Here is a 14943-nt window from a genome sequence, read left to right as displayed (position 1 = left end):
GCCAACAACCAGGCATCCACAGGTGGCTCCTTCGGCTCCTGCGCTCCAGACCACCTGCTTCAACCCCGAGGGCGAAGTCCCGACGCTCCGCGACCTCTTCGTCATGGCGTCCACGGGGCGTCGGCCAGCGGCGGCCCCGCCCCGGCGTCTGTCACGCGAGACCTTCCCAAGATGGCGGCAGCCCGGGGGAGGGGAGCTGCGCGCAGGGGGCGGGGTTCCGCCGCTGGGGGCGGGGCCGGGCGGCCGGGGGGTCGGGCTTGCGGGCGGGCCGAGCCGAGGTGGGCAGCCCCAGCGCGCCTGCGCGGAGCGGCCCTGCGTGCAGTGAGGCAGTGGCGGGGGGAAGGCACCGGCGGGGCCGACGGGCGGCTTGAAGGAGGGAAGCGGGCTAGCGGAGTCCCAGTGCGCGCCGCGGCCGCCCGGGCGCCCTCCCCTTCCGGGCGTGAGGCGCTGTGTGGAGCCGAGCCGAGCGGACCCGCGCCGGCAGCGAGGCGCTGCTCCCGCCGCCCCAGCCCGGCCTCCCCCGGCTCCGGCGCTCCCGTCGCGGGGGCCCGCGTTCCTCAGCACACCCGGCTCCAGGCGCCCCCAGAGCCTGCGCTCGGCCCTCCGAAAGCCCCGGCGCTGGCCCGGGCCCTCGGCGGGAGGATGACGGAGCTGCAGTCGGCGCTGCTACTGCGAAGACAGCTGGCAGGTGAGCGCGGGCTGGCGGCGGGGCGCCGGCCGGGCCGGGCCGCGGGTAGCCGCGGCCGCCAAGTCCTCCCTCCTGCGGGCGGGCGGGCCACTGGCGAGCCCGGGGCGCCCGTCCGCCTGGGCCGGGCACTTGGCCGGCGTCGGGAGGGTGTCGGGGGCGGGGACGTGCCCCGCCGCGGGGACCGGGCCCGGCGCCCGCCCCCCTCCCCCACCGCCCATTGGGACGTTGCGGGGGAGGGGCCGCGGGTCCCCGGAGGGGCGGGCCCCGGGGCTCAGGTGCGGCCGGGGCCGGGGGCGGGGGGCCGCGGGACGCCGGGGGGCCGGGGGGGGCGTCTGGGCCCGCTGGCCGCGGGGGGCCGGGCCGGGCCGGGCGGGGCCCGGGCGGGTGGCGGGGCCCGGGCGGGCGAGGGGAGGCGGCCCCCCGGCCGCGGAGGGGAGGCGCGCAAAACTTCTGGCCGGCCGCGCGGCGCCGCGGAGTTGGGGCGGACAACAAAAGCGCCGGCCTGGGCGGCCGCGCCGCGCGGCTGTCGGCGAGGCGGGCGGGTGCGGGACGCCGCCTGGCCTGCCTCCGCCTGGCACGGGTCCCGCCGCCCGCCCGCCTCGCCCGCCCGCCGCGGAGGGTGGGAGCGGGCCGGGGAGCCGCTCGCGGCCGGCCCCGGGCTTTGTGCTCCGAGCGCCGCGGCCCCCCGCGCCGGCCTGCGGAGCCCGGGGGCTGCGGCCCACTGGCCTGGCCTGGGGCGGCGGCCCGGGCGGCCTCCCCGGAGGTGCCTGCGTCCCCCTCCCCCATTGTCCCGGCCTCCGGCCGTTTGCGGCTTCCAGGTTGACTTTTTAGGGGGTTGGCTCCGACTCCGCTAGGACTGTGCGAGCGGGGCATGCGCACTGGGGGCGGACGTGCGCGGAGTGCGCGGTGGGGGGGCGGGCTGGTGGCTTCACAATGCCGCCCCACGTGCTGCCAGATTTAAAGAGAAATGGGCCGGCGGCGAGCCCCGCGGCCCGCGCCCCGCCGGGTCCTCGCCGCCCCGCGCCCGAGCCCGGAGCGCGGACCTCAGCGCAGGAGGAGTTGGGCTGCTGCTTAAATCACCTTTATGGCTTCCTAAGGAAAAGGTTGTCAGCGGCTGTTCAGATTGTATAATTAGGTTTATTATTAGACCATGAGCAAGCAGGTTTGGACAAGTATAAAGTTCTGGGTGCTCATGGGGAATGACTTCAAGTGGATGGAGAAGTTCGGGTGATACTGATAATTCATCACGAATAATGTATCGGAAAAGCTGTGAAACAATAACCTTACTGCATCTTGTGTTTGCAAACGCATCTTATTTTTTGTGTCGCTTTTTCGTTTATTTTGTTTTGGAATTAAGATGTACTTTTGTCTCGCGAAGAATTCTTTAATGAGTTTTTATTATGCGGTGAACAGTGTTGGAATACTGAGTATGAAAACAGCATTCAGCTCTTACACAGTGGGAAACATACATTTTGAAAGGTGTAGAAGTTATAGGCAGTTACTAAGAAAGTATGACTAATAACAGTGTTAGCATTTCAAAAGTAGTTTCCTACTCAGCTCTGGATTTTGATGGCCCCTCGGTTCAATTTTGCACTTTTTGACAAGATTTATCTCAAATGTTGATAAAATATTTTCCAAAGTTTTCGTTCATGGTTGACTCTTTTAAGATTTTATTTTTAAGTAATCTCTATACCCCACATGGGACTCAAACCCACAACCCGGAGATCAGGATTCCTGCATGCTCCACTGACTAAGCCAGCCGGGCCCCCAGCGACGGGCTTTTTGATAAGGCCATTAGAACATGCTTTAAGCTGTGAGGAGAGAATGTATTGGTGTGTAATTTTTCAGGTCTCATTATAAAGTTACTTAACTGCTGATTAATTTTTCTTGCCTTCTTGATCAGAAACAATGGACTGGTCTTAATTTCTTAAAGATTTGGAGGATTTTAATTAACATGGACAAAATAGTACGCCAAGGCAGTGTATTAAGTGAAATGTAAAAATAACAACGTTCATTGGAAAGACTTGATAACTACTCACTAAAATAAAGGCCCTGTTGGATGTTAGTAGTACATTGTTTGAGCTTTGTGGTTCTTCAGATATCGTTTGAAAACAGGAAAGAATGGTAAACTGTAATCTCTTGAAATTTAGACTGAACTTTGAGAGGCTTAATGATAAATGCATTAAAAGTCCTGAAATGAATTGAATTGAGTAGACAAAGCTGTAAGCCATTCTAGGTGCTAGAATTTCAGAAACTTACAACAGCAGTGGTCCATAGTGGTTAGGTTTATTGAGGCTGACTTTTAAGGGTTTTACTTCATTACTCATTACTCCAGGGGAGAATTTATTGTGTGTGTGTGTGTGTCTGTGTCTGTTTTGTTGGTAACTGGAATGAAGAACCTCCTGGTTCCTTTCAGAGTGGGGCAGAATGGTTCCTTTGGTTGCAGAGTTTCTCAGACTCAGGACTACGGACATTTTGAAAATGGCAGATACTGTTGTGGGGGCCTATACTGTGCCTTATAGAATATTTAGCAGCATTCTTGGCCTCTACCCACCAGATGCCAGTAGTAGAATACCCCTTCAGTTGTGACAACCAGACACTGTTGCCAGTGTCCCCTGAGGGAGTAAAACCAACCTAGATTGAAAAATCACTGGTTTAAGGTGGTTGTTTGGTTAAGACCATGATGGCTATGGTGAAGCAAGTAAGAACACCTAACAGACTCACAAAATCAGATAGGCTGTGTATTTCTTTGTGGGTAGTATTAGACTCTGACTCCTTTGCGGGTTCAGCAGCAGTGCATAATACTAAACACTGAGAAATCCGACACACCAAATTTCACTTCAAAATTGTTTTATTTTTTTTGAGAAGGTATAAGCACTGGTTAAAAATACAGAGCACAAAATGGTATAGTCTTTCCACTCCCCCAAAGAACCCCAAGTTCTTTTCTTGGAAACAGCCATCATTGATAATTTCCTGTGTGCCTTTTCTGAGAGATTCCTGTATCTCAGTTTATGTGTATATGTATTTCCTGAGGACTAGCATGTACTGGGCCCTGTGTGGACTGCTTTACATGTATTATCTCATTTAATCCTCCTGATAAGGAAATCGTGCCTTCGAGATGTTGGGTTACTTGCTCAAAGTCAAGCTGTAGTAAGTAAGTGAGTGGTCCTGCTGCATTCAAATTGAGGGCCTTCTTATTTTGGAGACTTTGTTGTTTTTATTTACTTATTATTTTATTTTATTTTATTTTTGACTTTGTTTTTAATTGGCTATATTGCCTCCCAGGGAGCAGTAATTGCCACAAACATGAAATAGTATTTTATAAATTTTAATATTCAGAGTTAATTTATCCAGTAACTACCAAAATGATTGTGGAAATGTTCCTATCTTAATAAAATGTATCGTCAAAATACCACACATTAAAATCTAAGTGGATGGGGCGCCTGGGTGGCTCAGTCGTTAAGCGTCTGCCTTCGGCTCAGGTCATGATCCCAGGGTCCTGGGATCGAGCCCCGCATCGGGCTCCCTGCTCGGCGGGAAGCCTGCTTCTCCCTCTCCCACTCCCCCTGCTTGTGTTCCCTCTCTTGCTGTCTCTCTCTCTGTCAAATAAATAAATAAAATCTTTAAAAAAAAAAAAATAAATAAAATCTAAGTGGTCTTCTTCAGGTAATCGTAAAAAGATATTTTAGCCGTTGTGAGCTTAAGGCCAACATTCTGCAGAATCAGGGAATTAAAGTCATAAGCTGAAAGTATTGCTGAGCTTTTAGTGTTGGTGGTTAGCTATGAGAAAAATTTTGGACTAGTTGGGCTTGGAAATATTACTTATTTTTTTAAAGTAGTCTCCACACTCAGCAAGGAGCCCATTGGGGGGCTTGAACTCATGACCCTGAGCTCAAGAGTCAGATGCTTAACCAGCTGAGCCACCAAGGCGCCCCTTGGACTAGTTGGACTTACTCTACTCTTACCGTACTAAGTTTTATGATATGACAAGCATTTATAAGGAATACGAGGAAGTTTTTGCCCTTTTTTTTTTTAACATCGCTTGAGGGTGTTTGTTTTGTTTTGTTTTTTTTTAACATTGGTAGAATAGATTTTTCAAGAGTTAGGGTCTCGTAGGCACCTGTCATTCCAGAACTAGGAAGAAGAATTTTTTTATACAGTAGCAATAAAATAATTGAGCTTTTACTGTAGAAATTTTGATTGTGTATTTTAAAGTAATCTGGAAAATTCCCAAATCTTCATCTCCTTGACTACACATATAAGTAGGTTGTTGTGATGAGTTAGTTAAGTGTGGTTCTTAGACTTAATGTGCAGTGGAATCACTTGGGGAAATACAGATTCCTGGTCTCATCCCCAAAGAGTCTACGTATCTTGATGCCCAGGATAATCCACTTTTTAAAGGAGTTCTGTGGGTGGCTGTGAAGCCAGGGGCTCAGAGCCATACTGGAGTGGGTGCCCTGAGCTCTTTCCCCTGGAGGGCTCCCTGCAGTTCCTGGTTTTGTGCCGGGCTGTTTCATTAGCAGCCCTGGTGTTGGTAGGATATTCAAAGAATACGCTTAAAAGGAGGAGTTTGAAAGTTTTAATATTTCTTGGCCTTTCTAGAATATATTGACACTCTGACATACAATTCCATTAACAATTTTAAACAAGCAAAAATAGAATAATTGATTTTTGACGGGAATACCCTAGTGATAAAAGATTCTGGGTGATGAACATAGTGTTTATATATATACACACATATATATATATTTTTAAGTAGACTCCATGCCCAGTGTGGAACCCAGCACGGGGCTTGAACTCACAACCCCAAGATCAAGATGTGAGCTAAAATCAAGAGTTGGACGCTCCACCAACTGAGCCACCCAGGTGCCCCTTAATATTAAAAAAGATTTTATTTATTTATTTTAGAGAGAGAGTGCGTGAGAGCGTGTGTGTGCTTGAGAGCATGTGTGTGCTTGAGAAGCGTGCCCAGGAGCCGGTTTGGAACAGAGGGAAAGGGAGGAGGAGAAAGCAGACTCCCCCCTAGGGGTGGAGCTTGACACGGTAGATCTCAGGACCCATGAGATCATGACCTGAGTCAAAAGGAAGAGTCGGTCGCTTAACCAACTGAGCCCCCCCTTAATAGATGCTGTTAATATTCTTTTATTTTAAGATTAAAAAAATGTTTTTAAGGAATCTCTACACCCAACATGGGGTTCAGACTGACAGTCCCTAGATCAGGAGCTGTGGGCTCTACCAGCTCAGTAGGTAACAGGTGCCTCTTTTTTTTTTTTTTTCCTAAAGATTTTATTTATTTGACAGAGAGAGACACAGCGAGAGAGGGAACACAAGCAGGGGGAGTGGGAGAGGGAGAAGCAGGCTCCCCGCTGAGCAGGGAGCCCGATGCGGGGCTCGATCCCAGGACCCTGGAATCACGACCTGAGCCGAAGGCAGACGCTTAACGGCTGAGCCACCCAGGTGCCCCGGTAACAGGTGCCTCTTAACTATTAATATTCTTAATAGTTGTTAACTCATATGGAAGAAAATGTTTAAAAATATGGAAATGGAGGAGAAGTCTAAAAGTAAATTTATATTGCATCATACTAATAATCGTTTAACAGTCTGGGAATTTTTATATCCAGAAATAAATTCCTCTATTATAGAAATAGTGGAGCCTACTACATGTTTTACTGAATATGCTGTCAGAAAAAAAGCAAAGTGAGGGGCGCCTGGGTGGCTCAGTCTATAAGCGTCTGCCTTCGGCTAGGGTCATGATCTCAGGGTCCTGGGATCCAGTCCTGCAGCAGGGAGCCCGCTTCTCCCTCTCCCACTCCCCCTGCTTGTGTTCCCTCTCTTGCTGTCTCTCTCTCTCTGTCAAATAAATAAAATCTTAAAAAAAAAAAAAAAGCATAAATGAAACAAATACTGTGATTGAGGGAGGGGTGTTGGATAATTAACTACATTCCCTGTAGTGGAGAAATTGGATATCTGACATGTGGCATCACAGAATCTACAGTGTGTATATACGGCAAATCATTATGTTGTATGCCTTAAAAGTACACAGTGTTAGGTGTCAATTGTATCTCAATGAAACTGGGGGAAAGTCTGTGTTAATTTTTTTTTAAAGATTTTATTTATTAGAGAGAGAGCAAGTGAGTGCAATTTGTGGGGGAAGAGGGAGAGGGCGAAGCTGACTCCTCAGCTGGGTCCCAGGACCCCAGGACCATGACCTGAGCCAAAGGCAGGTACTTAAACTGACTGAGACACGCAGACGCCCCGATGGGGGAAAGTCTTAATATTTCAGTGAATAAGTGAATTTTCTTAACATTAGGGAGTAAATGATTTTTAAGTAAGAATTTGTCATTCAGTGAATATTTTTGATAATGCAATTAAATTTAGTTTTTTTATAAACAGCAGTAGTTTAATTTTCTATAAACTACTTCAGAATGAAACATACATTAGTCTTTTTTTTTCCTTTTTTAAAGATTTTATTCATTTGAGACACAGAGAGAGAGAGAGCATGAGCAGGGGGGGAGGCAGAAGCAGGCTTCCCGCTGAGCCAGGAGCCCGATGTGGGGCTTGATCCCAGGACCCCAGGATCATGACCTGAGCCGAAGGCAGACGCCCAACCATCTGAGCCACCCAGGCACCCCTACATTAGTCTTTTGTAATGGATGATCTCACTTTCTAAAATGCTGCTGAGCATATTAAAAGGTTGAAGTAAATTCTATAATCTGTAGATATTAGTATCTAGTATAGTCTGCATTTGCTGTAGTACTACCAGAGTATATAGTTTTATTATGTAGTTTCTGTGTTAATACACACTGTATTTCGGGATACTTCTGTAGTTGATCATGAAATGCAGATGCCTTGATTATTAATAGAGTGGTATCTGGTGTAGGAAACCTGGAAATTGGTCGACTATCACTATATTGCTGCTTTCTGATTTCCTTTTCTCAGGTGGAGTATTCGTTTACATTATCAAGATGAGTTTCAGTCCTTGGATTATTTGTTTTTGGGTCCTTCAGTGCAAGTTTTTGTTTTTTGTTTTTTTGAGGGGGATATACTAATTTTATGGTTAACTGTAGTGTGAATGTGTTCTTGCTTCAAGCAAGTGAATGCCAAGTATTCTTTTGTTTTAATGGACTCAGTTCCGTTCAGGATGAAAAGTTTTGCCTTTCTTAATTATTGAGAAATATTTTTGTTAGAATTTGAAACGTGAAATGACCTCCAAGGTTCTATTTAATGCCATCTTTGATTGGTTTGTAGGAAATAACTTCTCAGAGAAAAAGGCATAGAATATGCGTATGGAAACAGTCTGGCAAGGTAAACATAGTGTCGTTATATCAGGTTGGTGGCGTTGTTCAGATACAGTAAAGTACAGATAAGAAAAAGCAAACATTTTGCAAATTATGGTAATGAACAGATGAGAGGATAAGAATGAAATGCCTCTTTAGGAAATAAGATACATGCATGTTAAAATACAGCATTATAAAATTTTCCCCCTAGTGCACAGTAGTATTAGCCTTATTCAGGTAAGTCAGACATTTTTATCAGTGCTGTTCCCTCGTCAGATTTTGGCACTCCCGAGAAACAGCTGGGGGAAAATACCGTAATTTTTTGTTGTTGCTGTAGAGATATATACCTCTTTTTAAGATGTGCAGTTCTAGAAAATATGTGAAAAGTTAATTTGTTAGGAGGAAATTTTCCTTTTATTTGTTTTCTGTCGGTGCCTAATAGCTTAGAAAAACTGCTACTGCTCCTTCTCGACTCTTCTCCAGCTTTCTTGTCCATGTCCCTGTTGGTTAGGGGTCTGTTAAAAGTGTAAACAACAAAGAATCTATTTAAATTTTTACCTGGCAGTGAAAGTTTTTAAAGCTGTTTTTGCTTTAATCTTGTAAAGTAAGCATTGCTTTTAAAGAACAACTAATCACATTTAGGATTTTTTCCTAAATGTCCTTTATGTTAGGCACTGTGTGGATTTGCTTTTGAATGTGCTCACATCTTAACTGTGTGTGTTGTCATTTTCTTATTCTTATGTCTGGTGTACGTATTAGAGTTTCGGTTTCAAGACAGTGGGGTGCTAGGTGAAGAGTTTTTATGCACAGCACAGAAAGCACGGTCTATAAGAGGAATATTGGTAAACTGGGCATTACCAACTTTAAAAACGTAAGTTTGCGAGAGACAAATGAAAAGGCAAGCTACAAACTGGAAGAATGTATTTGCACACTACATATCTGGCAGAGAATCGATTGGTGTAGAATATATAAAGAACTCTCAAAACTCAGCAAAGGAAAACAGTCCTTTTAGAAAATGAACAGGAGATGTGAACAGACATTTCAGGTGGCGCATGAGCAAATGAAAAGATTATTAGACATTAGGGAAATGCACGTTTAAACCACACTAAGTTGTCACTCCATACCTACTACAATAGCTAAAAAAAAAACCAAACAAACCACCAAATGCTGTCCAGTGGATGCAGAGGAACTTGATCTGTCATACGTTGTTGGTGGGAATGTGAAATGGTACAGCCACTGTGGAGAAAGTTTGTAGTTTCTTGTAATACTGAGCATGCACTTACCTTACCACCCATCAAGTGCACATTTGGGCATTTAGAGAAATGAAACTTATGTCGTTGTAAAAACCTGTATGTGAACAGTCATAGTAGCTTATTAGTAATAACTAAAAACTGGAAGACGACGCAGATAGCCTTCCGTGGGTGAATAAACTGTGGTACATCCATACTGTGGAACATACTTCTCAGCAATGCAAATAAACACTACTGATACACAAAACAACTTGGATGCTCTCAGGGGAGTTACACTGAATGAAAGAAAACTAATCTCAAAAGGTTACATACTGTATGATTCCATTTATGTAAAATTCTTTTTATTGTGGTAAAAAACACAAAATTGGCCATCTTAACTATTTTTAAGTGTACAGTTCGGTAGTGTTAAGTGCATGCACATTGTTGTGGAATAGATCTCCAGAACTTTTTTATCTTGAAAAACTGTAACTGTTTACCCATTGAACAACAACTGTCCCTTTCCCCTTTCTCTTGCCCCTCGCTCGTAACCGTCATTTTACTTTCTGTTTTTGTTAATTTAATAACTTTACCTATCAGTGGAATCATACAGTATTTGTCTTTTTTTTTTTGTTGTTGTTGTTGTTCAAAATATTTGTCTTTTTCTGACTGACTTATTCACTTAGTGTGATGTCCTAAAGGTTTATCCATTCTGTAGCCTGTGATACGGGGTCCTTCCTTTTTAAAGCTACATCATGTTCGTCGTGTCTGCCTTATGTTGTTTATCCATTAGTCCATAGGTGTACAACTGGGTCACTTGCTGCTAGGAACATGGCTGTGCAAATATCTCTTCAAGATCCTGCTTTCAGTTTTTTTGGCTATAAATCCAGAAGTGGGATTGCTGGATCATATGGTAGTTCTGTTTTCTTTTTTTTTTTTTAATAGACTTTATTTTTAGAGCAGTTTAGGTTCACAGCAAAATTGAGCAAACACTACAGAGATTTCTCATACACTCTGCGCACACATATGCATAGTCCCCCTCCCCTGAAGATCAGCACCCTCCACGAGTGGTGCCTATTGTCACAGTTGATGAGCCAATGTTGAGTAGTTCTGTTTTTAATGTTTTTGAGGGACCTCCATATTTTCTGTAGTGGTAACACTATTTTACATTCCCACCAATAGTGCACAAGGGTTCCAAATTCTCCGCATCCTCGCCAACACTTGTTACTACCTTTTTGTTTGTTTTGAACTGTAGCTGTCCTGATGGGCATTAGATGATATCTTACAGTTTTGATTTGCATTTCTCTGATGATTCGTGATGTTGAGCCAACTTTTCATGTGCTCATTGGTCCTTTGAATAATCATCTTTGGAGAAATGTCCTTTCAAGTCTTTACCCATTTTTAACCGGGTTATTTGATTTTTTGTTAAATTGTGTGAGTTCTTCATGTACTCTTGGATATTAACCCTTTATTAGGTAATAAATATGATTTACGAGTATTCTCCCATTCCATAGGTTGCCTTTTCACTCTGGATTGTGTCCTTTGGCGTACAAAAGTTTTCAAGTTTGGTGCTCCATTTGTCTGTTTTTGCTTTTGTTGTCTGTGCTTTCGGTGTCGTACCCAGGAGTCCATTGCCAAGCCTGGTGTCATCAGGCGTTTCTCCTGTGTGCTCTCCTAGTAGTTCTATAGTTTCAGGTCTTATGTTTAGATCTTTTATCCATTTTGTACACAGTGTAAGATAAGGGTTCAACTTAAATCTTTGGCACACGGATATCCGGTTTTCTCATCACCGTTTTTTTTTTTTTTTTTTTAAGATTTTTTCATTTATTTGACAGAGAGAGACACAGCGAGAGAGAGCGCACAAGCAGGGGGAGCAGCAGAGGGAGAGGGAGATGCAGGCTTCGTGCCGAGCAGAGAGCCCGATGTGGGGCTCGATCCCAGGACCCTGGGATCATGACCGGAGCCGAAGGCGCCCCTCTCATCACCGTTTGTTGAAGAGACTGCCCTTTCCCACCTGAATGGTCTTGATACCCGTATAGAATTATTGAAATGATGCAATTATGGAGATAGAAAATGGATTGCTAGTGGTTTCCAGGGATTAGGGACAATGGTGGTGTGTGGCTATGGGGTTGTGGGAGCAGGAGGGGTCTTTGTGGTAATGGGACAGTTTTGTATCTTGTAGTGGTTACACAAATCTGCAAATGTGATAAAATTGTAAAGAGCTGGTAGAAACACTGAGTGATGAAATCTGTGTAGTGATGCAGGATGTCAGCACTGGGGAGAAAGTGGGTAAAGGGTATAGGAAGCCTTTCTGTATTTTGTTTTCTGTTGTCCTATAGATCTGTACTTCAAAATAAAAAGTTTTTAAAATGTCACTTGTAGCCAAAGCATTTTTATCAATGTTTTTTCATGTAGAGAACTCCCATTTTAAACTTACTATTCATAGTTGCAAGCAACAACATAATTGCCACATTAACACTTTCAAGGAACAGGAAGTTGAAAGAGAAATCTATAGCTTGACATAGAAATTCCATCTTAATTTTAAATAATCCTTACTTAAACGTCTTGTGCTGCCATTTGAAAATGAAAGAAAAATATACGAGTTGATTTATTGAGCTCTTGTGTGCAGTTGCGCTGAGAAATGTTGGGGGATGCAAAGACAATGTGGGATTCCTACCTTGAGGTGCTGTATGTTGTAGAGGTTGATGGACATGTAAACAAAAGTTTGTGGAAGGAAGAGTGATTAATTATGGGGGAGGGGGCACAGTGAGGTCAGGGAAGGCTTCCTAGGAAAAGGGCTAAATTTGGATACATCAGAATCAAGGTGTTCATTCCCTTACATTCTCTTAAGAGCATTAGGTTATACAATTTTAAGAAATCCTTTTTATCATGTAAAGAAAATAGTAATTAGAATAAATTGGCATGATGGGCTGAAATTTAAAGTTGAAAGATTTAAAACAAATAGGTGTTTCTGAGGGACAACTAACTCTGTTGACGATTTCCAAGAGTCTGAACACAACTTTCAAGGGATGGCAGCAATTTGTAATTTAAAAAAGCTTTAAAGGACCTAAGCCTGCTCACTTCACAGCTCTAGAAACTTAAATTTAAGAGAGGAGGACGGGAAGGAAGCAAATCATTGAGTGCTTGTCACGTACTCTTCCTGATCCCAGGACTTTCCATTTGTGGTCACATTCAGTTTTCACAGCAGATCTTTGAAGTAAATGTTACCACCTTTTTGAGATAAGGAAATTGAGGTTTATATTATATCTGGTAATTTCCTCAACTAACCCTGATGGAGCTGGGTGGCAGAAATAGGTCTGTCTGCTGATGAAACCTGAGCCCTTCCCTGAGCAGTGGCTTAAGACTCCTTTGACAATTTAATGAGTTAAAGACTATCTCCTGAGAGAAGTGTACCTACACAATTTTGGGTATAATTTCAGAGTATTCTGATCGCTTGAGTGAAGTTCATTTGTATATATGTAATGCTGTGTCTTAACATCATTCAGCAAATTTGATAACCTGTTTTTCGTGCTGTAGGGATGCCAGATGAATACAGTATTGTTCTTATGTTCCAGGAACTTGTATTTTGTAGAAAATCCCATAAGAGAGCTGCTTTAAAGTATTGGAGAATGTCAGGGAATGATTACTTCTGCCTGTCTGGTTCATGGAAGGGTTTGAGGAGTTGGCAGCATTTGACTTTAAAAGCATATGTAAAATTTGATGACACAGAAATAAGAAAGTATTTAACGTTCAGGGAAAAGAGCAAGCAAGACAGAGGTGTGTACTGAAAACAATTCATTGTGGTTGGAGCATATGATAAACTGATCTAGTGGGAAAACAATATCTGGAAAGCCTGGTATTTGTGGGAAATTTAAAAAATGTTAGAAGTTTTATTCTGTTTGAGGAGGGGCGAAGTGATGTGGTCAAAGTGCGTTGGACCCGTGCTTCTCAAATTATCTGTGATGAAAGCCCAGCTCTAAGGAAAATTCTAATTCATTATGTAATGATATTTAGAAAAATAATGAAAATGAGTTATTAGAGAAATTAAATTAAAAAGACATAAATTTGAGCCCATCCTTTATAATATTAGGTTCGTACGAAGTGACTGTCAAATTGCTGTATGAGTTTCTGAATCCTTGCTCTGGCTTCACATGTCACAGACCAGTAATGGTTTGGTGGATCGGCACCTGTTAATGGAGCATATTTTGAGTATCACTGCTCTGGAAAGGGTGCAGAATGATGTTGAGACTACATTCTCTCCATGAGGGCGGAGATATTTATTCAAGTGTAATTAACATACAGTGTTGTATTAGTTTCAGGCGTACAATATAGTGATTCAACAATCCTATACATTCCTCAGTGCTCATCAGGAGAAGTGTGCTCTTATCCCCAATATCTATTTCCCTCATCCCCCACTGAGCAGAGACTCTTGTTTTTCCTATTAACTGAGATCACAGGTGCCTACAAGGGTGACTGAAACTTAGCAGGCAACCAATAAATAGGTATTGAATGGACTAGAACTATTATACTAGATTTTTTTTTCCCCCTGAGGACTTAAGGACATGTGAACTAAATCTTTTAAGGTAGAAAGTAAAAGAAGGTACTTCCATTTAGTAAACATTTAATTTCTTCTGTATGCGTGGCCCTAGGAATAAATGATAGAATCCCTGGCTTGCCTTTCTAGTGGGGAAGGCAAAGTTTTATAGACAAATATTGGTTGATAATTAGAAGTAGATATTTCACACATCAGTATAGACACTGTTGCCCTTTTTACAAGTATAGCTTTGACCAAATGACTCTTGTTGGAACGCCTTCTGTGTCTCAGCACGGTTCTAATTTTTTCTCTCAAGGCAATTTCTTTAATGGACAGTTCTATCTACTATGGCTATAGTTTTCCGAATTCTTAATAATTTATAAATTGCCACAAAAATTAAAGGTTGTGCATCACCCCCCCCCCCCCCCCCCCAGCTTCTGGCTTTTCTCTACCTTTTTTTTTTTAATGTCTTCGGAGATTCTCTCTGGTCTTCTTTCTCCCTTAGCTATCTTAGGCTTTCTAACCCAGGTGGCTGACCACATTTTCCAGAAGAGGAAACTAGGTTTGACTTATTCACAATAGCAAAACCAAGACAACTAGATTTCATTAATCTCTGAGCCTGTCTTTAACAGTATTTAAATTAGATCTACATAGAGAATATAAAAATGAGTTGATTCAGTTATCCCTTTTCTACTTGAGTCTTAGGGTGTCTCTGGGGTCATATATTCCTTTGATTTTTTTACTTTTTTGAGGATGAGTCAGATGCATTTAAAGTAAATCTTAGGTAACCTAAATCAAGATATTAGAGGAAAATGTCATATGTATGTTTTAAAAGAACTTTACTAATTACAAATGAACATAATTATTGTAGATTTAGAAAAGATAAAACATATGTGATAGAAATATCAGCCATCCCTTTAAAGCTTCTGTTAACATTTGATTATTTTTCTTTTTGTTGTATTTTGCCTTTTTAGTAAACTGAAATTCTGGAAGGACCTTTAGTGTTAAGAATTTTAGCGAAAATCATACTCTTTGGAGTTGAGTTCATTGAAATTCCTTTTACATGCTTGATTCTCTTTAAGAAACCTAGCCCAAGATCAAGAAGATGTTTTTCCAAATTCATTTAGCAAGTAAATGGCAGCAATAGGTTTCAAACCCAGGTCACCTTATTACTAAGACTACTGCTTTTTAATGTAATAGCACGTTGTGTGTTAAATT

At 43.4% G+C, this 14943-nt stretch overlaps 1 protein-coding gene across 1 annotated transcript in view; it reads left to right on the top strand.

Moving 5' to 3' along the window:
• The first annotated feature begins 282 nt into the window (after positions 1-282).
• Positions 283-14943, top strand: part of UBE2G1 (ubiquitin conjugating enzyme E2 G1) — a 98044-nt gene continuing 83383 nt past the window's right edge. The window contains exon 1 of the mRNA XM_032431655.1: positions 283-688. Coding sequence (XP_032287546.1) covers positions 643-688 — 46 coding nt within the window. The 5' untranslated portion in view covers positions 283-642. The remainder of the gene's footprint in view (positions 689-14943) is intronic.

The sequence above is a fragment of the Phoca vitulina genome, unplaced genomic scaffold, assembly GCF_004348235.1.
Source record: "Phoca vitulina isolate PV1807 unplaced genomic scaffold, GSC_HSeal_1.0 scaffold47, whole genome shotgun sequence".
NCBI lineage: Eukaryota > Metazoa > Chordata > Mammalia > Carnivora > Phocidae > Phoca > Phoca vitulina.
The sequence above is the reverse complement of the archived record's forward strand: the minus strand, read 5'-3'. Positions and strand labels throughout refer to the sequence as shown.